This window comes from Cuculus canorus, chromosome 1, assembly GCF_017976375.1.
Source record: "Cuculus canorus isolate bCucCan1 chromosome 1, bCucCan1.pri, whole genome shotgun sequence".
In the NCBI taxonomy this organism is placed as follows: Eukaryota; Metazoa; Chordata; class Aves; order Cuculiformes; family Cuculidae; genus Cuculus; species Cuculus canorus.
This window is the reverse complement of record NC_071401.1, coordinates 177,585,035-177,611,120: the sequence shown is the minus strand read 5'-3', so window position 1 is coordinate 177,611,120 and position 26,086 is coordinate 177,585,035. Positions and strand designations below refer to the sequence as shown.

General features: G+C 39.8%; 1 protein-coding gene across 6 annotated transcripts in view; it reads left to right on the top strand.

Moving 5' to 3' along the window:
- The window catches only part of PDZRN4 (PDZ domain containing ring finger 4), a 248,861-nt gene that overhangs the window by 207,632 nt on the left and 15,143 nt on the right, over positions 1-26,086 (top strand). For all 6 annotated transcript variants that reach the window (XM_054056313.1, XM_054056312.1, XM_054056311.1 and 3 more), the window contains 2 exons: positions 22,954-23,052; positions 25,049-25,111. In XM_054056313.1, the coding sequence (XP_053912288.1) occupies positions 22,954-23,052; positions 25,049-25,111 (162 nt within the window). The remainder of the gene's footprint in view (positions 1-22,953; positions 23,053-25,048; positions 25,112-26,086) is intronic.

The window sequence follows — 26,086 nt, the reverse complement described above, 5'->3', positions numbered from 1 at the left end:
GCAGCAGCATCAGCGGAGGAAAAGTGGGAAGACAACAACATATAAAATCAGCACAGTCCATCCACCATCTAAGGGTGAAAGCAGCAAGAAGAGAAGATGCAGAAACTCTGCTCATGCCACTCTGTGGGCAGAAGGCTGGGTGGGAGAAGCACAGAGCTTTCTCTGTCTCCCACATTTTATTTTCTTCTGTGTTTAAGAGAAAAGACATCTATTGTTATTACTGTGCTTTCTGTAGAAGGAGGATTGTATCGGTGCTCTCTGATTTTATCATTTTTTTTCTTCATAACAACTTCCTGGTATCAGCCTTAGCTAATCACACACAGTAGTATACCTACTCGTTGTCAAAAGCGTGTTCCAGTTCCCAAACTGCACATTAGTGTTCCATTGTACTAAAAGGATACAGATAAGCAGCTCAGATAAGCAGACCTCGCTGGCAAACTTACTAATTGCTATATTAGTTCAAAGCCAAACCTGGAGATTTCAGAAAGTGATTGAAACAAGATAGAGAGTAGAAAAAGAGCTAGAGCAGTACCTTCATATTTCCTAGAAATGGTTTGCAAGTAAGTGAAGAATGCCGTCAGTTCTGAGACACAAATGCAAAATACTCAGCCAAGTTAGGAAGTAAGGAAGTAAGATGACTAGAAATTCTCATGAGGTACTGTAAACGTTTGCCGAGATATTGAATGCCCTGGAAACCTTTGATCAGCTGGAACTTGCTTACAGATGTGTACCGTTTTTTTAAGTACCTGAGTTATCACTGTGGGAAACAAACAGGAGGATTGCATATGATGGCCAGCACTAGGGATGTGGACTTACGCTTGCCAGTGGATTTGGTAGGATTAGACACTTACTAGACTCTTCTACCCCATTTGTAAGCTAGAAAAACCCAGTGGGTTGTGCTCAGATTGTGCCAGCGCAATGAAGTCAAGTATGAGCCAATTGTCTTGGAAGGATGAACTCCCTGGGAGGCTCATTAGGCTCAATACAGTGTCATACTTCAAACAAATGACTGGGAAGATGAGGAAGCTGGAGGCCTGCTGACAGCCAACTTGATCATCCTTATATTGCTGCTGCAAAACTTGTCCTAAAAGGAATTTGAATTGCTGGTAGATTTTGAGACAGGGGTCAGAGCCAGCCTCACTTAGGGTTGGCAGAAAGATACCTGAAGATTTGCAGTTCTGCCATAGCCAGATACCCATGAGGACTTTTAAGATAAAGCAGGAATTGATCAATTTGTAAATGCTCAGTTGGACTTGCAGTCACTGAAAAAGAGCCAAAAATATTCAGGACAAACCCACCCAGTCTGGCTGTGAGTGGCTGTTGTGCTGCTGGAATTACATCCTGTGCTGCTGGAATTACATCCTGTCCTGCTGGAGCATATGTCACACTCTCTGGTACCAATGAGGTGAAAGGACTAAAAGCATCCCAGCCCTCAGTACTTCTGCACTAAACTTGGCTCTAAAATTCATCCTTTTGAGAAGAATGGAGGATAATGGTGCTAGAGGGGAGTAAATAAGTTAATGGATGTGCATTTCTTGAATAATATTTCTGAACCTCCTCTCCAGGAGAGAGAAGCATCCTATACTTTATTTGAAACGTTAGCAGTAATACAGAAATTAAGGGTACAAATTCACTTATATAGTGGAACAGTGAAAAAATAAGATAAAAAAAATTCAAAGAATGTTGTAAAGACAAAGCTAGACAAAAGAAAGCATCACTGATGTCTGGTCTTACATATTCAGCCTGAACAAACTGCCTTTCAATAAGAGGGGCAGAAGAAAATACGATCTTACAAGCAGAAGCAGGTAGTGTCATTTAGTCAACAGGTCCTTATGCAGGGACAGAAACCTTTCTGCTATCTATGTACTGAAATAGCTTTGGAGAAAAAGCAGAGTGGAAAGTGATTGGTTTCTGCTGTGAGAGCCAATATCTTGGGAATTACAGCTTTTAAAATCTCGTATGCCTGATATGGGAAAAGATTCTTATTTCTAACTGAACGCTTCTTTCAGGCAGCAAAATTAGACATACTTGAGAAGGAAAAGCAGTGGGTTAAGGTAACTTGTTGCATATGTGAGGAAGAGTAGGCTGAACTTTGCTCTCAGAATTGCGTGGGGTTTTTTTGGAGGAAGGTCGGGCATAAGTTGATGTGGATACACAAAGGGGACTGGTATAGTTGCCTATAAGACTTTCCTGCTCTGATTACTCTCATTTTTAGGTGAAGGCACAAGTGATTGCTTCAGCACAATTACATAGCTTGCACGAGGCTGGAAATCTGCATCAGTGGTCCAACATGCCAGAATTATCATTTTCAGAATGAAAAAGTCAGAATAGCGGCCATTGTGTTAGCTTGCCTGTGTCTGATGACTCCAGATTTAATGCATGAAATGCTGCTGCTGGCAGATGCGGGCAGTGTTAAGACCAGTACCCAGGAAAAGTTGCTAAAGGTTGAATTGGACCCTATATGAAATTACAAGGTACTCTTGTTGCTCTTCACCTGAGGTCTTAAGAAACCATTGAGCTTCTATATTTTACTTTTTTGCTCAGAGAGTTAGTGCATATCACTAAATCAGCAGACAATCACACAAGACATGTGAAGGTGAAATCTTCCTCTGGTTAGTTTTTATGAAACCTTTTGTGTCCAGACAATGAAAGGATTAGAGGTCCTGCAGGAAACAGCAGCCATAAAAGAGCATAGCATTTTGAGAAGAAGCCATGTGAGGTTTTTCGCACCTGATGACTGTGAAACTACACATCTGCTGGTTTGGTTCCTCCTATGCTCTGGAAAATAGGACTTCTGGAATTTGCAAGGTTCATACGAAAATTGCTTGTGTTCATCATCAGTATCTCCTCCTAAGTGGAGCAACGCATGGTGCTCAGAGTGTTGGTTAATACCTTGGAGCAAAAATGAATACTCTTAAGTTCATGTTCTGTTTTGTAGAGCCAAGGGACAGATTTTCAGTCAGAATAAGGAAATAAAGCTGTGTATATATGTTGAATGTAAGTGCTAATTTATGGTTTTGCACAGACGTTCATTTATATGTTTTGATAAGTATTTGGACTCGTAACTGTTAACTGTAAATGTAGATTAGTTCTTTAAGTTTGCCACCGGTCTGATCCAGATCCACTGATGATGCTAAGATCTGAGCATTTCTGGATCAGAAGCTGTTGGCAGTTTTCACAAACAACTAAAAATGGGGCTTGATGAGAGGAAAGTTAGAAAACTTTGGTTATTTGCTATGGATAAGGGTTTCTGTAGACCTTTTCTTTTGCTGCATTGGTTTACTCTTCCAGTACTGCTCATCCCATCATGACAAGGGAAGGTTGGTATTTTAGGCGCACATTTGAATTTCCCATTTCTGCTTTTCTGTGACATAACACTTTTGAAGGGATGGCTTTTATTGGTCTGAGCAATAGGACAAGAGAGACCTGTCTGCCCTGTGAATTCATACTGAAGGCCTTTTCAACACATGATTTATTTAACCTGTAAACCAAACAGATCTGTCTATCTTGTAAGTACATGTTTAGGGCCTTTTTAACATGAGGGTTACTGAGCTGATAGCCTGCAACAGCTCCCTTCAGAGCTCTGATAGCCTACAAACACCCCTGTGCAAGCATTACAGGCACTCATGGCAACACAATTGGAGCTCCTACTTCAATTGCTAACACCTGAATAAACAGTTTTTATGGAAACAGCTTCTGTGCACACACTGCCAGTGCTTCCAATCACTGCAGTCAGGATCTTTCGTTTTGTTACCTGAGAAGCGTTTCCGTACAATGAAGCTAACCTAGAAGATGGTTGTGCAACCATCAAAATAGAAAACATTTCTGAGATAAGATTTTTACAGAAGTTCCTTATATGTAGTATGGAATTTCTCTGTACAGCTATTAAGTCATGGGTTTTATTTAGTAATATAAAGGGGTGAGAGAGACAAACCCTATTTTGGCAGGGATCACTAGAGCCAAATTGCAGCCACGCACAGTTAAGATGACAGTGATGTGAAGGGGAAGGACCACTATAATACCTCCATGACTCGTGATCAGATTGTGCTTGTTTTTTCTGCATTTCCTACTGAAATCAGATTCTTTTTTTCCTGAATTTCTTATAAATTGGGATGTATCAAAACAGAGCCTTTAGCAAATAAGAGGCAGGTTGTTGTTTCGTTTTGTTTTGTTTGTTTTTTAATTCAGCTATCACCGAATGTCATGCAAAAGAAATAGGAACCTGATAGAGACGCAGGTATTGGAGTGTTGAAGAGCTGAAATAGCAGACCAGGTTGTGTCTTTCCATTGTCATCAGACCTAGCTGGTGTGGAAAGAGGAGCATGAAAAGGCTTGGTGGTAAATATAGTCTAGATTTTCAGAGGAAAAGCAGATCCGTCTCACTGTGTGTCTTACCTTGTGCAGCTCCTGTGGTGGTGGAGGGACTGATCTGACAGCTGAGTGGGCTTAGATAAACTGTGATTTTATATGTTATGTTTATTTTCTGATCATCGGTTTGTAACTACCTAGTGGTTATGGCTGATTCATGAGTACCCCGTGGTATAGAGATGTTTTACTGATGCCAATATTCTGATTTTTTGTGGCAATTATTAATATTATATAGCATCTGCTGTTGAGAAGTGTCATGGAGGAAGTGAACGGGTAAGTGTGTGCCTGTGATCTGTGGTCCTAGTTGCTTAGGAGAGTCTTTCTGGTTTGTGGGGTCTTGAAGTGTTCTGTTTGTTTGTTTTTTTTTATTACTGAATGTCATATCATAAAAATCCAGAGAAAAAGATGGGACTGTGTTTTAAAACTATTAATTGAAAAGTTCATGAGGCAGTCTCCTGGACAAGTAAATAGGTTATTAGAGTTGTTTCAGTTGGACCTGAGAAAATACTTCAGTGATTTGGGCTTCTAAATCCCTTCCTCAAGATTTTTCCATTTTAACTCAGAAGGGGTTCTGGGCTGCTACCCCGGCCAGTGATGCAGCTGACTGTCACTACAGTGACAGTTAAAAGGAAATGGTTAAATGGACAGTTAAAAGGTGACAGTTAAAATGGAATATGACAGTGGCAATGGAATATGTTTTTGCTGTAATTCTTTGAATAACATTATGTGATAATTAAAAGAAGACTCTTTTAGCATGCATTTGCGGTACTGCAGTACAAGATTATGTATTTCAGTGGCATTTTTATTTTTAAAATGCCTGGGGATTTAAAGCAGAAAAATTTACACATGAACAATAATAAATATGCTATTTCACCAGTCTTTTCCTTATGCTTTTTCATCTGTCTTTTAAGCATTTAATTCACTTTTCAAGTATAAATTAGTTAAAGTTATTACCATTCCACTGAGGTTCTTTAATGTTACTACATTGTACTGCTACTGGAATTCACAAGCAGGTGAACTAAGGACAGTCAGATTGAAAGACTCGCCAAGACAGTCAGTGACAGAATTGGCAGTAAAACCCAGGAGCCTTTTCTTGTAATATATCTCTCTTTTGGCCATGAAATCTATCTTCGTCCTTGCTAATCATCGGATCGTTTAGATGGAAGAGTATGTCAGGGTAGTTTCTGCCACAGTTGTTTGTTAATTTTGAGTGTGTTACTGTATGTCATTACAAAATTCTGACATTCGAAGTAGATGAAGTTGCTGTCATCTCACCTCTCCTAAGTAACGAATATCCCAATTTAGGGATTTGAGTTGTGTCCACAACTACAGAGGATCATGAGAGAGTGGAGAGAAAAGATGCAAAATTGACATGGGCCAATTTATCAAAGTTATTACCATTTATTGTGTTTTAAAACCGGAGGAAAACATATTAAGTCAGTGATATTCATTTTGTTTCATGATTTCATAAAACAAGCATAGGGTTACTCCTCGCTTCACCTGAAAGCTAATAAAAATTCTTCCGTGTTGTCAGAGTTTATATTTTTCCAGGAAAATGAAGAAAAGTGAGCTTAGTTCAGCAGCACTTTATTGTTGGGCAACATTACAACATATGGTATGTGTTTTTCACTCAGTGAAGGAAGAGAAAGGTGCTTGCAATATTCTCATATTTATGGAAATCTGTGCTTTATAAATCTTCTTTCTTGGAGGAATGCTTTGTTTATTGTACCACATACCTCCATATACACTTTACAGTGAAAATGTTTCTAAGGGTTTTATTAATGCTATTTTTCATATGCCTTCTGCTTGAAAGTTCATGTAGTCTGTCTTGGAGACAGGAAATCTGTCTTTACAGACAAAAGATGGGAGAAAATAGTTTATTTTACATATTCCTTTAAAAATAACGTAAGTCATGTTAAACAGCTTATTATAATGTCACTATTTTAAAGCTTAATGTCCTAGGAAATTCAAGAGAACAGAAAGCAAGGGCCAAATCCTCTTAGGAAGAGAGAACCTTTTACAAGAAAATGGACTTTAAACAAGGTTTCAGTATTATTCATGCTGGGCCTTCAGAGGAGAAATCAAAAAAAAACCAGGAGAGGTCTTTTCTCTGGAAATTCGCTTTTTTATTTAACGAGGCAGCTCTTCAAAGAGAATATGATAGTCATTCCTGGAGGGCATGGTTTGGTGAGCAGGAATACAGGTGGAACTGTATTGTGCATCAAAAAAGCAGATGATGAGTTTGCTTTGTATTTCATCTCATGATTTCATCAGTCTATACAAGTATGTGTTTGGGGGTGGAGGACATTGGTGTGTGCAACAGAAGTTTGAACAGCTGAAATTCAGCATGGATATGGTGCCCACAGACCTTATTCTTGTGCCAGGAAAATAAAACTGTTTTCAAAGTCACTGCCAGTAACTTCATGTGCTTAATTTATAGGCACATGTATGTGATTAAAAATTGCATATTTAACTCTACATATTTTAATAAGTATGAGTCTCAAAGTAAACAAGAGCATGGATGGGGTGAATCTTTAGCTTAGTGGTTTCTAAGAATTTCTGATTTTGTAAGTTCAACTTTAAATTTAGCTTTTTCATAGTATTTTGCCTTTACTGTGTCTGAAAGTCATAAACTGAATAACAGGAATGTACATTTCTCACAGCTGTCTAAAGTGGTAAAAATATGTTCCCAACTTGTTTTTAATTAATATTCCAAAATAGCCTTTGTACAGTTGTAGATCAAGGCTGTCCAAATGTGTGGAATTGTAACTGCTTAGGAGTTTGAATCTACAGCTACATGTTCTGCTGTCCAGATAAATGCTCACTGCAGCAGATGTTGGCACATCTGTTATGCCTCCCAATTTCGATTGGCTGCCTGGGTGTTTAGAAAGTGCTGATGAGACAGATAAATCTTCTGACATGTTTCAGGTCCAAAGCAGGCAGGCAGCAATAATAATGATGTTTACATCAAGTGCTGGGTAGTAACGTTTTGAAATACAACAATAATAAAATATAGATTTACCTGCAATAGGTGAAATTAATTGTAAAAATTGAAAGTTAATTATGCCAAGTGATTCTCAGCTGAGTTGAACTGCAGCTGTGGCAATTCATAAATCTCTGCACTTCGTGTATCTAAGATTTGTTGGCTAGAAAAAGGCACCTGCTACAGTTGAAAGAGAATTCTGAGTCAGAAAGGGCTCTTTAATAAACTTAAGATAGTTGGAATCTGGTTTAGAAACAGCTGCAGCATATCAACAAGGCCAAGCGCAAGGTCCTGTACCTGGATCAGGGAAACTACCAGTATCAATACAGGCTAGGGGAATGAAGGGATTGACAGCAGCCCTGTCAAGAAGCACGAGGGTACTGGTGGATGAAAAGCTCAACATGAGCCACCAATGTGCACTCACTGGCCAGAAAGCCAACTGTATCCTGGACTGCATCAAAATAAGTGGGGCCAGCAGGCTGAGGGAGGTGATTCTGCCCCTCTACTCTGCTCTTGTCAGACCCCACCTGGATTCCCCACCTGTGTCCGGCTTTGGAGCCCTCACTACAGGAAAGACATGGACCTATAGGAGCAGGTCCATGGAGAGCCACAATAATGTTTAGAGAGATGGAACACCTCTTGTACAAAGAAAGGCTGAGTGAGTTGAAGTTGTTCAGCTCGCAGGAGTCAAGGCTCTGTCGAGACCTTATTGCAGCCTTTCAGTACCTAAAGGGGGCCTGTAAGAATGGTGGGGACAGATGTTATAGCAGGGCCTGTTGAAATAGATCAAGGGGTAGTGGTTTTAAACTAAAAGAAGGTAGATGTACACTTGATATAAGGAAGAATGAGGGTGGTGAAACATTGGAATAGGTTCCCAGAGTGGTGGTAGGAGCCCCATCCCTAGAAGCATTCAAGGCTAGGTTGGACAGGTCTCTGAGCACCCTGATCCAGATGAAGATGTTCCTGCTTATTGCAGGGGGGTTGGATGAGATGACGGTTAAAAGCCCCTTCAAACCCAAACTATCCTAGAAGTTCCTAATGTTATCTTAGTCCTTACTTCCAGTGGGTTTTCCTTTACCCTTTGAAGCATATCAGTTTTGGATGTTTTTATACCATTTAGAGTAAGGAAAACTCCAGACACTGGGATTTTCTCCTGAGACTGTCCATCATCTGTCAAGAAGGATAGTAATGGACAGAGGAGGATATATTTGACGTTCTCAAGTGCAGAGAATGGTTTTCGAGTATATAGAGCTTTTGCAGGTGTTAGATCCCTTCCAGACCTTAATCTCCAACACAGTGAATGGCAAACATAAATGTAGGAGAAGTCACTGTAAAGATTTTAGCACTGATGTTGTGCTAATATTGTCCCGTTCCCTTCAGTAAATGTCACCACTAAATTTTCCAAGTTGCTTTCAAGTACCACTATTTGAGGCAAGTCCATAAATTGCAGAGAGTGCCTATTGTAGAAAGGCGAAGAAGTGGATGCTTATTATGTATCTAATATAGTTGGATATATTTTATATTATACAGTCTATTACATCTCTGGACAACTTTTCCAGTGTTTAACTATCCTTATGGTAAGAAGCCCTTTCCTGGTGTCTAATTGGAATTCCCTGGTTACCAACTTGTGTCTGTTTTCTCATGTGGCTGTTGCTGTACACCCATGGGAAGAGTTTTGGTCTGAATTCTCTTGACCCTTGCATTTGGTACTTGAAGGAAGCAATAAGATTTCCATATTAAGAAGATACTTCTCTTCAAAGGGCTAATGGAATGCAGTTCTCCCAGCCTCCCCTCATAGGAGATGTGTTCCAGCCCCCTAGTTAGTGGACTTCTAGCCAGATACAAAGTGCTGTATCTGTAAATTCATTATTTACCTGATAATCAAGGGAAGGTAAATCCTAACGTTTTATGTTAAAGCCATTTTTATTGGAAAACAGATGGGGAGCAAATTCCGGAATGCCTCAAAACCCCAAAACTGGAAACATTTGAGTGGCTTCTTTCCATCACAACACTCCACCACTTCACCACTTAAATGGCTCAGACCATTAATTCCTTAGCTGTGTCTCTTATTTTTCAATATTGAAAGCCAAAGATTTTCTATATGGGTGTCAGGGTAGGAACTTTAATGAAAAGTTAGATTTTTTTTTTTTTAATTCAAATACATGCACTAATAAATCTTTTGGTTTTTGTCAAAATTGTCCAAAAGAATCCTTTGGTATATAGAGGCTGTGAGCCATTATGACAGTTTAGTATATTCACACACACTGCACAATGGAACAGTTCCTACTCGAGTCTGCTTATCTCATTTTACCATAAGATTCAGTTTCTTTCGTCTGTGATATTCTCACCTACTTTATTCAATGAGAAGAAAGTGAGAATGTGGAATCTAAGATTAGTGAAAAGGAAACCTTTAGCTGCATATCATCAGCTAGTTAATTATACTTTAAACTCTTCTTGTATCCTTGCAACTTCACACTCAGTATGAGTGAAAGACCGAAAGTGAGGACCAAAGCTGGCTGCAGAGAAATACTATATATAAGCAGTTCATCATGGATCTCTCTGCTCAGAAAGCAAGAATTCATTATTTTTCTCAAGTGCAGAACATACCAGAAGGGGTTCTGGGTCTCAAGTAGGTGGAAACATATATGCATGTATAATATAGGAAAACATATGTATATAGTTAATTACTTCTAATAAATTAGCAGTCATACTGCACTACGGGGAAAGAACAGGAATAAACAGAATGAATAAGGAGGTAGAAGAATTAGGGAGAAAAATAAGACCATGGCTTGTTCAAAGTAACAAAGTATGCCAAGGTTATTTTTCTTTCCAGTCAATGTGATCATTCAGACAGTAGGGGAAAAAAAAAAGATGTTTTTACTAGTGTTTAGGGTACTTTGTGTTTAACTCTTCCTATAAGGGTTGATTTTTTTCATTCATCCTTTTGATAGAGATCTGAAGATTTGATATTAGGCATGCTAGCTAAGCGGGAAAACTCAGGTTTGAGTGGATGCTTGTGTTTGTGAATTCTTGGAGGATATACTGTCAGTGGTTGAGCCTTTTGCAGCCAAGAAACCTCTAATCTGCAGAGGATTCCTTTTTTCCCTCTTTGACTTTCGTATGAAATACAGTCACTGTAAAGCCCACCGTGCGTCTTTAATCTCAAGGCTTAAAATATCTTTTAAAGGCAAGTCAGAACGGCCATACCAAGACTGCAAGGCCCAGAGAATTAAAAGTTGTGTTTAACTCATCCCTGTATGCTTAGACCCTTCATTCTACTGCAACACTAGATTTGTTCATAGCTCAGTGATCAAAGGTTTCTCACATTCATAGTCCAGATCCATTGTTCATCCAGCCCAACCCATTTCCTCATCTGCTCTGTTGACTGCTATCTGCCCTCTGCCTCACCCACTGGGAGTCTCAACTGACACTTGGGTGTCTTCCTCTTCCCACTCACCACCATCAGATTATTACTGATCATCATACATCAGGCTGCTGAATAGGCACTGGTGGGCTTGTCATGCCTTAACTTAGTCCACTGTTTGATTTCCTACATAAATGTATAGATCGCACCAAAAATTTTCTCCCCAAAGCTGCAGGGAAAGAGTGAATTCACATGACCACTGGAGGTTCTTTATTATCAAAGGATTCATCAGCTATAGGGCCAAAATTCTGCTCCCACAACTGCAAAATTGTATCTTATTAACAGGTACCTATATGTCAGCATATTAATTCTGTTTTTTTCTGCTACTGCTTTTTGGTTTTCTTTTTTTTCTTTTTTTTTTTTTTAACACTAGTATCATTGCTTACAGCATCCTGCTCTCCTAGAGCATTCTTTGTCTGGACACAAAGCCACGTGTGGCTGTAAGTGTAGCTATAAAGCAAGCATCAGCAAGAAAGTGATTTTGTTATTAAATATTTCTGATTTTATGTTGTATTTGCTTTTGGTTATGCATTTGAGAAATGCTGATATTTTTCCTTTCTGCTTTGATGTAAACAAATCTTGTTTCAGAGATTCTGAAATCTAAATCAGACTTAAAAAAATGAGGATTAAATGAGACTTCATCCTGTAAGGTAGAACCCCCACCCCTTGGACAGAGCATTGTTTTTCCCCACCATGTGGAATGGAGATAACTCTCTGTCTTTGTGGTAAGCTACCAACCAAATCCATTCTTGCCAGTCTGACACTCAATGTGATTTGTCCTTTTAGATGCTGTTTATGAGAAGTCAGGACAGAGTTCTGTCAAAATTGATAAGTGAGAAGACAGTGGGGAATGCAATTTTATTTGTAACAGCACAGCTTCCAGCAGTTCCAGCTTGTTTACATCTAGGCTGGCTCTGTCTTGCTCCATAGCTTTTCTATTTCCATCCAAATAGCCCCCAAGTACATGTTATATGCGCCTGTCTATGTAAAATCTGCATAACAGATCATAGTGGGAGTGTTAGAGAGTGGAAAAAAGGACTCGTTTCTTCTTTTTTCTTGTTAACTTCACAACTCAAGAGTGTTGGTAGTTTTAAAAGGAAAATCTTGAACTCTACCAGTGGTGAACCTCACAAGCATTTAGAGAATGGGTTCTAAAATTCAACTATAGTCTGCTAAAACTCTGCAATCTTTCTTACCTTACATGGTGAAGGTGCCAGAGGCGTTAGGAGCTTTCCTTTTCTGATGAAAGCACTGTTTTTCTGGTGGAAGTGGCCAGTGTTTGTTAAATTAAATCCACTACTGACATTTAAATATAAGTTTATTCATTGTGAAAAGAATGCAATAGAACCCTGCAGTGACCTGTGAAGAGGAGGGCAGTTTTATTGCACTCTGTTTCACACTGAATACTTCTGCTACATAGCCTACAATTAGCCTCTGTTGCATAGATATTAGCATATTTCCTGGAAAATCGTTTTGACAAGAGAGCATAACTCTTGAAAGCATTAGGATATTTCTCAGGTCTAAGATGCCATTGTTTGCCTGCAATATTATTTGTCTTCAGTCTGGCAGCCGTGGAGTCCCAAGTGGTTTTGATCTTTTTTGGTTGGTGCACTTAAGAAAGCTGCACTGATAGGCGTTTCCTCTATATAGTCTCTCTTGTGAGCTGTTCCTTTACAGTAGCCCACCATAAACATGCAGTTGTCATAAAGTGAGAGAAGGGTTTTATGTTTGACCTAGCTTATGACAGATGAGTTCTTCTAGCAAGCTGAAAATTCTCATTTCTTTTTGTCATTTCTCTTTTTGCAGTTCTTAATAAATAATTAGTCTTCTACATGTTTTTTCGATAAAAAACAGTGTTCAGAGACAAGTGTAAATGCTGCTGCTCTGGTTCTGTGAATTGTGGAGTCATCTGACACTTTTGCTTTCTCTTTAGAAGTGTATATTTTGTCACTGAGTTTTCAAGAGTTGCAGTCATGCTCTTAAATTAATTGTTCGGTGATTGCCAGGGTACGTTTTCTGCAGTGTAACTGACCTGCCTGACATGCAATTACACACAGATATAGATTCACTGTATGTACCTATATACACATATATGTAAACTTATGCAAACATTACCTCCCCTCTGCACACACAAACACATGCACAAATTAAACATTTAAATATTTAATACCCACCCCAAGCTCGAAAACAAAGTGTCTACCTTAAAATTAAATTAATTTGTTAAATCTACTTTGGAGGCATCACAGACTCTCCTCTAAACAGAAGTAGGTAGCCCATAGGAAAAAAAATAATTCATCATATTTAAAATAGATTGTTGTGATGATTTCTACTGACGCTAGGGTTTACAAATCTTTTCTCTGAGTTTCCTCAAGTTACCTCTAAAAGTAATTAAAGACATAACTGCTAAACAAAGCCCAGTAAAGAGAGTTGGAAACATGATTTGGGTAAGATGAAATGGGATACTTGTTTGAAACACCAAATATCTCTTTTAAGTTTGTAGTCTTACCCACTGTATATACCCTGGTCATTTGTACCCGACAGTCACAACTCCTACTGCATGGTACAAATTCATAGGTGAAATAAACGGTGGTGTAAAAGGAGGTCCAAAGAACACCATTTATTCTGCTGATTATGCTTTTTTGTTGCAAATCCAGGCTGTTGTTTCCTCTGTTATACACCCACACTCATTTGCAGCATATGCTTTTGTGTAACATGTAATACTATTCTCATCAATTCTGAATTTGATATGCATTTTTCTTTAGTAGCTCCACTGTTAGCTCTCTACCCTCCTAGGACTTCATTAGATTGAACTGTTCCTGTAAGAATAGTGAAGGGATAGCTCTGGTTCTGCTTGTATGATTTATTTTTATTTCATGAGCAGAATTACTTGCCAGCAATGACAAGTCTGCAGCATTATGAAGATTAAATATTATAGAAAGTAGCATTGTAAAAGACCAGTGTTTTAGCATGCTGGAAAAGGTATATCCTTCCACTCATGTAGAGGAAAAGACCAAGAAAGTGAATGTGATTAGTGAGATACTGCCAAGATGCTGAGCTGTTTGGAGCTCTGCCGGATAACGATCCAGGTGCTTGCGTCATTCCCACTGATGAGATAAGAGCTGCAGAGCTGGGATTACTAAACACAATTATGAGATTGAGAGCTGAATTGCTTGGTTTCCATAGTTTACAGAAATCACCAGCAAAGAGCTGATAAAATTGATCTGACTTTGCAGGACAACCTTTTAACCCTGACAGAAAGTGTGAAGAGCTGCCAAAATTCAGCTACACATATAAGCTGGAGGTAGATCTCACCCATAAAGATGCCAATACTGGACAATAATAAAGAATGAAATTTAGTTTTACAGTGTCAGTAGTCCCCGTAGTCTCTCTGCAGTTCTGTTTTATGCTTCAGAAGAATGACACTAGCTCAAATGGATGAGGATTTTTTTTTCAGTATAACTAGTTTATTAAAATAAGTCAGATCTTAATGTACTTTCTCAGTTGATTCTTCATTGAGCTTTTCTGTAAGTACTCTGTTCTTGGCCTTTTGTACTTCATTCATTCAGTTAATTATTCTGTCAATTATACTGTTAGCGTGATGAACATTAAAACAGCTTCTCAGCTATTACTACAGGTAAAAAGGGAAAGCAAAGCTGAAAGTAATTACTCTTTTCTTATTTTTCCTTATTATTTTGTTGTTGGTTTTTTGTTTTGTTTTGTTTTTTGTAAATACTACACTTCCCTGCCTTGGATCATCAGATATTGGACCCATTCATTGCATTCAATAAGCCTTGATTTCTTCTGAAAGTGCAGTCAAAGCTACAGCACAATAACTAGCCTGACACAATGACACCGCTTTACAAAAGCTTGTGAAAGAAACAGGAAAACAGGGACATAATCCTAAAACCTGCTAGCTAAGCCTTGGTGTATTTTAGCACTTGCAAACTCTTAGATTATTCCAGCTATGAGGTAAGCTGTGTGAAGTGTTTTGAGCTGTCCCTGATAATGGTCTGTAAAGGGGTAGGGCATAAAGATGTCTCAGCTCACACCTGGGGTTGTTTCAGAGCATGCACATGTCCAGTTATTTAGTGATGGGCAGTAACCCATTAATTGGTGATAACTGCTTTATTCTGGGTGGCTATGAAGATAACATTTTAATTTTTGTATTTTATTTCCCTTTTTGCAGTAATAGCAGCTAGCAACAATTTGTTATCTGGTTTTGATCCAAGAGGTACTAGTAATCATGCTATGGTACAGAAAATTGCTGAACCCAGACAGACCTCCATAGACTGCCTCTCTCGGAATTCTTTTGCTTTAGAATGCATTACGTTACGTGGGCTTTATAAACGGAATCCGTCAGCCACCTTAGAGACTTGAGCCCAGATACAACTCTTTCATACATTTTAGGATGAAGATAAAGCATATTGGAATTGCATTGTTTCATCACACAAGGACTTTTCCAGACTGGCAGCTTTTTATCTTTCTTCTGGTGAGGTAGGAATCCTCCGGTATGCTGTGGTGGCTTCCTTTTCTAAAAGCCATATGTGTACTGTTGAGTTAACTCATAATTTAAAACATAGTGATTTTGTACTTGTAAACAGCAAAACTTCTCCTTTCTGTCTTTTCTTTCCCCATTCAGGGAAGTTGTTCAAAGGGGAGAGGGAAGAAAGCACAGTGTTTTAATTTAACAGGCTGAGCTATACTGGTATATAACCAGTATGGAAAGCTGATACTCTCTTTTTCTGATGATAATGGAGTTCACTAGGACAAGGTAGATGCTACTTAATGCTAAGAAATGAAATAGTTGACTGGATCATAAACACAAGATCTCTATCTTAACCATGTCACAAAACCCTAAACTATGAATCATAGATTCTGTTACACTGGAGAGTAACACTAATTAAAATTAATTTGGTATTTGAGTGTGTCTCAACAGTGAGATTATTTTCTCATTGTAATGACACATTAAATGTTAACTGAAATGGTCACACACTGTCCATTTAGGAAAAATACTGTTGTGTTTTGATTCCATGCTATCCCTTCTAATGGTGTTACCAGAGTTCATGGGACCCATTACTCTGATATACTGTACAGGAGAAGGGAACTCAATAGCTATTACGATTTTGATAGTCTTTCCTGGTCCTTTTAGTGGTGTGCAACAATTGCCATAAAGGCAGACAGGAAATATTGGAAAAATGCAGAGTATTTACAATATTTCTACAGTGCCTTTCAAACACTCTGTAATCATTTATTCTTTTATATCCTGCTCTTCTGGTGGTGTTTGCATTGTCTTCTGCTTATTATAGATAAGGAAAACAAGTCACAAAAAGTTACATGAGATGACTGCACCAAAGCGTTTGTGATTCAACAGGGAATAGGAACTTAAAGGCAGAAAGCTGAATCTAAAGTCTTCACTGCTGAGACAGTGTTATTATCCTTAAACTGCCATTGCACAAGAGCAGCCCTGAAGTTACAGTTCTGTGGAAAGAATTCAATCAGTGTCTTTACTAATTCTGTAAATATAGTAGGTCAAAGTCAATAAAAATAATGCTATAACAGAAAGAATTAGGGATTCCCTGAACCCACGTATTTGCGGGCAGTTCTTGGGCAAGAGACGTGTCAGATCTCAAGTTTGTTCTGAGCTTCAAAGCCACGCAGTTGACTCCAAACACTGAAAGCCTTTGTACGGGCCTTGAGAGCCTTGAGAGATCTAGGAAAGAAGGTAGCTTGCTGCTCATTGCAACTAGTTTGTATTGAGCTCTAATTAGTTGTTTACTTTATTTTCCACCCATACAAAAATTCCTTCTCATCACAGAGAAGCATGAGAAAAGAAGACAAACAAAGTATTGGAGGATGAGAGAGAGGAAGGAGGATAAAGTGGAAGTAGCAATAGGTTATTTCAGTAGTGCCAGGCTGTAGCAACCATTTATAGAATCACAGAATCATAGAATAGTTTGGGTTGGAAGGGACCTTAAAGATCATCCAGTTCCAACTCCCCTGCCATGGGCAGGGACACCTCCCACTAGTTCAGGCTGTCCAAGGCCCCATCCAACCTGGCCTTGAACATCTCCAGGGATGGGGCATCCACAACCTTCTGGGTAACCTGTGCCAGTGCCTCACTACTCTCATGGTGAAGAAATTCTTCCTTGTGTCTAGTCTAAATCTGCTCCTCTCCAGTTTATAGCCATTGCCCCTAATCCTATCACTACAAGCCTTTGTGAACAGTCCCTTTCCAGCTTTCTTGTAGTCCCCTTCAGGTATTGGAAGGTTGCTGTAAGATCTCCTCAGAGCCTTCTTGTCTCCAGGCTGAACAACCCCCAACTCTCTCAGCCTGTCCTCATATGGGAGGCACTCCAGCCCTCTGATCATCTTTGCAGCCCTCTTCTAGACCTGTTCCAACAGTACCGTATCCTTCTTGTGTTGAGGATTCCAGAACTGGACGCAATACTCCAGTTGAGGTCTCACACGAGAAGAATAGAGGATCAGAATCACCTCCCTTGACCTGCTGGCCACACTTCTTTTGATGCAGCGCAGGATACAGTTGGCCTTCTGGACTGCGAATGCACATTGCTGGCTCATGTCAAGCTTCTCATCAACCAGCACTCCCAGGTCCTTCTGCACAGAGCTGCTCTCAATCACATCATCCCCCTTCCTGTACTGAAATCAGGGATTGCCCCAACCCAGGTGTAGGACATTGCACTTGGCCTTGTTTAACCTTATGAGGTTCACACAGGCCCAGTTCTCCAGCCTGTCCAGGTCCCTCTGGATGATATCCTGTCCTTCTGGTGTGGCAACTGCACCACTCAGCTTGGTGTCATCTGCAGACTTGCTGAGGGTGCACTCAATCTTGCTGTCTGTATCATTGATGAAGATACTAAACAGCACTGGTCCCAGTATGGACACCTGAGGGACACCACTGTTCACGGATCTCCATCTGGACCTCAAACCACTGACCACTGCTTTCTGAATACGATCATCCAACCAGTTTCTTATCCACCAAACTGTCCATCCATCAAATCCATATCTCTCCAGTTTAGAGAGAAGGATGTTGTGGGGGACCATGTCAAAGGATTTACAGAAGTCTAGATAGATCACATCCGTTGATTTTTCCGTGTCCACGTTGTGGTTATCCTATCATAGAAAGTCTCTAAGTTGGTCATACAGGACTTGCCCCCGTTGAAGCCATGCTCTCTGCCATTAATCATCCCCATGCCCTCCCTGTGCTTTAGCATAGCTTCTAGGAGGATCTGTTCCATGATCTTCCCAGCCACAGAGGTGCGGCTGACAGGTCAGTCATTCCTGAAGTTGTCTTTTCTATCCCTTTTAAAATGAGCACAATTTTACCCTTTTTCCAGTCACCAGAGACTTCTCTTGATTGCCATGACTTTTCAAATATCATGGAGAGTGGCTTGGCAACCACATCGATCAATGATATTTGATCATCAACAGGACTCTGGGATGCATCTCATCAAGTCCTGCAGACTTACAGATGTTCAGGTTCATACCTAGTGAAGCGGTAGCTTTAGTGAATGGGACTTCCTGCTTACCAGGGTGTGATTTCTTTACAGATTTCTATAGGTGAGACAATAGGATGGGTTATAGTGCGAGAGTAAAAGGAAGGTGGTGCAGGGGCTGTGTGGATGTGGGTACTTGGGAGAATGGAAATGTTTAGGGGAAAATGGGAGAAAAAGGTGAATGAGGCTACTGTCTATGAATACAGTTGAGGTGTCTCTTTGGGAAACAGTGAACTGAGAAGGGCTTTGAAGGTAAGGAGAGAAGGATGGTGTTTGTGGAGAGGGGTGCCAGGATGGGATGGTTTGAATGGAGGTGAGAGAGGCTGACAAGCGGTGATGAAACAGGGACAGCAACACTGCAAGTGGGTTGAACAGTTTTGAACGGGTATCATGACAGAAAGTGCAGCAAGGATTCAAAGGTGTGCGTGGCTTAGTAGAGACCATCAACAGAGTAGTCAGCAAAGAAAAATGGGCAGAGTAAGCCTTCCCTGTGTGCAGTTACCAGTTATTCCAGTATAGGGTCATAACTCTGGTCAAGATCTGAATGCTGCAAGAAGAAACTTTACCAACTTCCCTCTTAGACTGTAATCTGTTTTCCAGATTGTGGAGGGAAAATGTGAAGATTTCAGAGCTCTTTTTGCCTCCAAAAGACTCGTTAAGAATGGTCACTGTACTGTTCATGCTCTGTTTTCTAACAGACCACCAGCTTTATTCTTTTGTATTGAGCTTTGAGTAGAAAGACTCACTAATAACTGCAAACTGATGCAAACTTTTACAAGGTTGTCTTTAAAAGACCTTAACCTCCTTTCAGCAGTTCTAGAAAGCCAATAGACCTGTTGATGACATGTGAAATCTACTTCTCTACCACTTGAGAGAAATGATAGTATTAACCCAGCCTTCCCTTACTGAAAAGGTGACAGCTCCTTGTTTGGTCTTAAGTCTCCTGAAGCTGACAACGTGTAAGCTGCTTTTCCATCACTGTAGCAAATGATCACCTTTAACTGGGAGCCAGAAGCTCCAGCTGCTATTCCATCACTTTAGAGGATGACCAATATAACCAGTTTTCAGTCGTTCAGGACCTTCTTAGCTGTTTTAAAACAAGTGACATAAAGAAGAATTTCTCCACCATGAGAGTGGTGAGGCACTGGCACAGGTTGCCTAGGGAAGTTGTGGATGCCTCGTCCCTGGAGGTGTTCAAGGCCAGGTTGGATGGGGCCTGGGGCAGCCTGATCTACTGGGAGGTGTCCCTGTCTGTGGTAGGGGAGTTGGAATGGGATGATCTTTAAGGTCCCTTCCAACACAAACTATTCTATGATTCTGTGATTCTATGATTCTTTGATTCTATAATTCTATGAAGTGAGCTGTCTTGGAAATGTCTTTCCAGAGCAGATAGTCCTTATTCTAATTTCCATGCCTACCTTTTAGCTAAATAATTTATGGCAAAACAATTTAAAGTATTTGTCTCCACTGTGGCAATACACTGAACTATTGTTCTGCCCACACAGAGAAAAGAAGCAGCAAGTCAAATATTTAGCAGTTTGGCATTGAGTTCTGTCACTTGGCATCAGAATACTGTTCATGTTGAGAGGCGGCTGCCCCCAGAGTGCCCAAAAGAGGGGGAGGCTGTCATTTCCCAAGCTCTCTCCTCAGTCCCTCTCTTTTCACCATCTGTCTGTCAGCACATTTCATGAATCCCCAAATATTGTTTCTCACAGATTTTTAAAATGCTAGGTTTCAAAGACTGTCAGTTCAATCCCTGTATACATACACACAAAACCCAAAGAGAAAGCAGCTATATGGGTGAGTGTGTGTGTACATGTGTGTATGTATCTAAAGGGATTTCAGAGAAGGAAATTTTATCCTCACAAATTCATTAGTGCTGCCAAACTTATTGTTTCTTTTGTTGAAGACCAAAAGGGGGGGAAAAAAAAAAACCAAACACTGAAAAGCATCTGTCACAGAATGCTGTGTCAAATGCTTCTGACCATGATGTTGTAGGTTCTCTGGTTTTTCAGTTGCTGCTTTTCTGTTGAAGTTGTTTCAGATGCGCTTGCTATAGACAACTTAAGATAAAATTTGTGGGCTTCTGGTCTGATAGATGCTTTATTGTTTTATGCAAAGTGTTTTTAAATTTCCAGAGATGTTATGCTAACCCTGATTTGTTTGAACGTGACTGGGATGTATCATGTTTGTTGTAAAAAAAGGAGATGTCATGAGGTTAGTAGTGCAGATATGGAGTGGGGAAAAGGCAGTTATCTGGAATGACTTACATGCAAAGCAAGAGACCTCATCCAACTTCTTGCTCATGCTGAATGAGATACTACTTGAGCATTTACTTGAGTCTAAAATGAAAAACATGAAAATTTGTTGTGCCTTTAATACTAGGTGTCAGTATCTCAGTCATAGGTATCTACAGCTTCTAAGTGACCACAGCCATGTACAATCATCTGACTATGCACCATACAGGCATTTAGGAAAGAGGTAGTCCCAAGAGTACAGAGAACAGATCTCAACTCTACGCTCTGTTATTGCGGGGAGAAAGGAAAGCTGTGGCAGTCGGGATTATTGTCACAGATAGTTGTTGCCAGCTGCTTCCCAGAGATAGTTTTAGCAAACCTCTTGGTCTCCCCAGATGGAACCTCTAGGGTCGTCCTCATTTTCCTATGTTTTTTCATGCCATAAATAGTTAAATTATTCTGCTTGTTGAGCCAGTGCACTGAAAGGATTCAGTTTCTTTGCAGCCTGAAACATTTGTACAGCTTTGTAGTAACATTTTGAGACAAATCATCCACAAGAACTTGAAGGTCATTCCTGACCAAAGAAATTATGTTCAGAGCAGTCCTTGGGGCCTCTGTCCAGCCTCAGCACAGGGAGGCAGGAGGTTGTGCCAGCAGGACAATGAAAGTCAATGGATTTCAGCTTGTGCAGAGCTCCTCATTTTCCTTGATTTAAAGGTCCCAGTCTCAGTCCTTTATGGTGTATTTAGGTTTCCTTATAGGCCTCCAAGGGACCACAAGCTTCTTTATTCCTTAAAACTATACCTTGTTGCTGTAATTGAAGCCGTTTTGTTACTGTAATATCTCCCTAATATTACAGTTCTAGTCAAGTGTTCTTTCCCTCTGGAGGCATCAATTATTATGGGTTTTGAATAGGCCTCCCTCCAGTAAACATTCTTTCACTCCCAATGCCAAAATCAGGTCACTGCAAATCTCTTCCCATATAAAACATGGTCCCGTGTTTCTTCTTTTAAATGCTGTGTATAACATGTACTGGTAACTAATTCCACTTCTTACCACCCTATTTAAGACTCCTGCCACATTAAATAAAAAGTAAAAAACACTGCAGGTTTCATTTTCTACATTTTCTTAGTTTATACTAGGGCATTGAATGTCCAAAGTCCAGGGAGAAATTTATAGGGTTTATGCAGGGACTGAACCTATATAGATGTGTACATTGGTGAGGGAGCAAAGAAGCGAGCGGTAGCAGTGCATTTCATGAGAGACGTTCAGCTGAAATGAAAATGGCAGGGGGTTCATCGGCTAACCCATGCATGTGAACTGCAGGTTTTTCTGTAAGTTGTGGTATTTTGACATTTGGTCACCACAACCCAATCAGACTCAGTAGTGAGTCCTCACTGCTGTGTGCCCTGTGCCTGTTTGTGGATCAATCTGTGTGACATCTCTGGGGCTGGGCAGGAACAAGCACTGTATGACAGATGGAGAACTGAAGCCTGGGTTTGTCTCTCTTCTTCTTATGCGTAACCATGAGAACCAAAAGCTGTTAAGCTCCAAGTGTCACCTGCAGACTTCCTTTAAATACGTCTATCAACTAGTTTCCCATTTGCAGATGAGTAAAACTCTGTGCTGTTGGATTCATTGTGCTTTATTATAATTATTTGTTTCACAGTGTTCAAACCATGTGCAGCTTTGTGTTTTTGTGAATGGTTCCCCTGTGAAACCCTAAAGATGCTTAACTCAGACGGGTGTATGTAGTAACTATAACTGCACCATCTGCCCTGAAACTTGCACTTTTCATGAGATGCCACTGCTGGGACATCTGGCACTAAAAATATGTTTTCTGCATCATCTCACAATTGAAGAGGATGCCACGGCTGTTCAGCTCCACAGGAGATTCCTTGAAGCATCCTTCTGTTATCCAGCAGCTTCTGCAATGAAGCTATAGCACTAAACTGGCCAGGGAGTGAATTATGCTGTTAATGGAAAACTGTGTTTTTGCTTTATGACTTAGATTACTGTTAGAAGGAAGTAGCACTTGTGTGATGGATTGATTGATGTGTAACCAGCCTGTCTTATATCCTGTAAATCAATAGTTGGTGTCACAGGACTAAAATGACTATGTAATGTACTGTAAGTCAGCTTACGTTATACAAAAGAAAAAAACCTGTAAAAGTGATGCACAGCCGTATTTCTCAAAGTTCAGCATGTCTTGCTGAACTGTTTTTATATAGTTTGAACCTGCAATGTATTGGGATTTCCTTCTTAATTCACATAATATTTTCCCCCTTAGAGATGCACACAAAACACTGTCTCAAGACTGAGCAGTAAGAGTAGGTTCTACACTATGAGTATGTCAGCAGCTTCATGTTCCCTAGTGCTACACCCTTGGTGAAAAAACACCGTATAAGCCTGTGTGTTTTCTTGTAGGAGGTGGAGCTGTGTCGTATTAACAGCCAGGAGAAGCTGGGGCTGACTGTCTGTTACCGAACCGATGACGAGGAGGACACAGGGATCTATGTCAGCGAGGTGAGGGCATGGTGATGGGGAGGAGCAAGGGAGATGCTTGTGCTAGAAGGCTAAATGTACCAGGGAATGTAAAAGCAAGCACTCTGAGACGAGAGTGCAGAAGTGTCGGCCATCAGCCAGCACGTCTCTTTCAATTCATTTAGATTATCAATTTAAATTATGTTGCCCAAGTAGTGTAATTATTACTAGTGAGCTTCTTTAATGTAAATGCTTTTAACTACAGCATCATAGTTACGGAAGTGCAAAGTAATCTGAGCATAGTCTGATTTTGAAATAAATCTTCCCTTATGATGTAAATTAAGAAGACTTTTTAAGGAAAGCACCTATCCACACCCTGCTTGCGTTCTCCCCATGCCACAGCCTCAGTAATCCTAACACTGGATAATCATTACTTTATTTAATTTGTGGTTTTGTTGCAGTTGTGGTGTGCACAGTCATACTACAGGAGAGAGCAGCTTGGCAGAGAAATATATCAGGAAGATTAATGGGGGTTTTTTGCCAGAAAAAAATTGGAATACTGGATACTGTGATGGGATGAAGCCTCAGTTTTATATTGGCTTCACCAGGAAAAGATGGCATCCAGCACATATTCGCAGAGTTTTAAGTTTTTCAGAGTCAGTCCGCAAGACTTCCAGGAACACTAGCTTCCTTTGAATTTCCAGCTATTTGACAGTGGGTTGCCATTCTGGATAAAGCAGAACACTTGCAAGTCCAAGCTCACTAGTGATTATCCTGGAGGGACTAGATTCCCAATTTATCACTTTTGTGACACGTTGTGTCAAATTTTGAGTGAAGCTCCTAGAGAGAGTGTTAGTTAAGGGCATTCTCCTACATATCAGTGAATGGGGATGAATACAAGATTGCTCATTCGCTAGCCAGCCACAACGTCAAAGAAGCTGAAAAGCCACAACGTCAAAGAAGCTGAAAAGCACAGCTTTAGAAAACAAATGAGGATTTAATATAAAACTAATGAAGAATTAAGTCTTCCAACATTTGTATAAACACTTATTAAAGCTTATTTGACTTGTGATGACAAAGAAAGTGCAGGAATCTTTTAATAGACTCCAGATTTTTATCTGGAGTGTAGTGTTTTTCTTACTTGGTAGAAACTTCCTAAGTTTTTTTAAGTGAATGTAATTATATTGTCTTTCATACTTCATTAAGCATTTCACTATCATTTTTTTCTATGACAATACACAAGAAGAAAATACTATCTAGCAGCTCTAGAGGATATAACCTGCAAAAAAAAAAACGCTAAACTCAAATGTTTGGTTTGAAAAATTAGCTTCTGGCATGACAAGGCAAAATAAATGATTTAAGATAACCATCGAGTGAAAGGTGATAGATCAAGTTGCCCTGCAGTGAACAGTAGGTCATTGCTCAGGGATGAGCTGTAGTGACTTTGATAAACTGTTAATGGAGCCCTAAACATCTATTTAGGTTAAACTAACTTAAAATTAACTGACTCAGACCAGGAACAGTATACAGTACCTGTGAGTGATCTATACAATATAGATTCTTTGAGGTTTTTTGCTGTTTTGTCGCAAGCTGAGAAATTCCAGAGGAAATAAGAGATTGATAACTGAGACAATCATTTAATAGTAAATATTTCCATGAAAGAAAAATAAACCTGATCCTTTCCCAAAGACAGTCCATATGCATACAGATATCAACTGCTGCAAAACCACCTCAGTTCACAGTGAACTTCCAGAGAAGATGGACTCTGTCATTAATTCTTAATGCTCTGACAACTGAAGGTTAATGCCTGACAGTGGTGTAGGAAATTATTAGTCTGAAAATCATATACTCCCCACACTTTCCGTCTTTAGACTTTTATCTGAAACAAGCTTATATCATTATTTAAAGAACTGTTGAATTCATATGACTGTAAAGGAAACTTTACAGAGTAAAAATGATACTTTTTCAGATTGTGCAGCTGTTGTTGTTTTCCATAAAAATCTTTCAGTGTTCGTTTACTGAATATTGTCCTGTGCAGGTTGATCCCAACAGCATTGCTGCCAGAGATGGACGGATCCGTGAAGGAGATCGCATTTTGCAAGTAAGTGACAGTAGACTCTTCCTTACACTCTTTCTTCAGACAAACATGCAGTGTCGTCTTCTCTGTGGACTGTTAATGAGGGAAGATAGTTCTCTTTGTTACGGTGATCGATGAGAAAATCCATGTCTGTCAGTTTTTTAACACAATGGCCAGGAGCTAGAGTGCGTATATTGGAAAATGAGAATGACAAATCCATTCTGGCTCATGCTCTTATGTCCTGTGTCTTTTTTTTTTTTTTTTTTTTTGCCATATTTACTAGCAAATTTAATTTTCCCTGTGTTCATCTGTGTCAAATTCTGAATACGGATCCTGCAGGCATAAATATGGGTGTGAGAAACTGGCTGATCAGTCAACAGTTGCATAAATTTGGGTAAAGCTTACTTGTGCTGAGCATAAATGGTAAGAGTTTCCATACAGAAGATGTGCCGTTAGTACAGGATGATTTTAAGTGTACTTGAGGAGAGGGTTCATTAGGTTTTTTCTTAACATTTTCTTTCTTCCATCAGTGAAACACCATTTTTCCGAGTTCTTTTCTAATCCATCATCTTGGTTTTCTTTTCCCCCTTCGTTTTTATTGATCTACTCATTTAAGGAGATGCTATGAAGATAGGTTTGGGGGGTACAGCACAGCCTCTGTGGGCAAGGGTAGCTGGCTGCTGGCTCTGGAGAGAGGGCAGTGTACCTGTAGGAAGCTAGAATGGCAGTGGGTGTTAGTTTTCAACTTGTAGTGCATAATGTATTTTGCACTAGTCACAAAATCACAGAACAACTACCAAAAGTCAGTAGACTTGAAAGTCTTTGCTGTATTGTAGCATTTTAGTTCTGGTTCCCAGTCGATTTTGCTTTTAGTTTGACCTTTTTTCACTGAAGCCCCAGAAGAGCTCCTGGTGATGACAAGTCACTTTTCTGTAACCAGTTCCGTAATTGCCCTTCATTAAGTTAGGCATGTGAGATTTCAGGTTGTCACAAGATCAG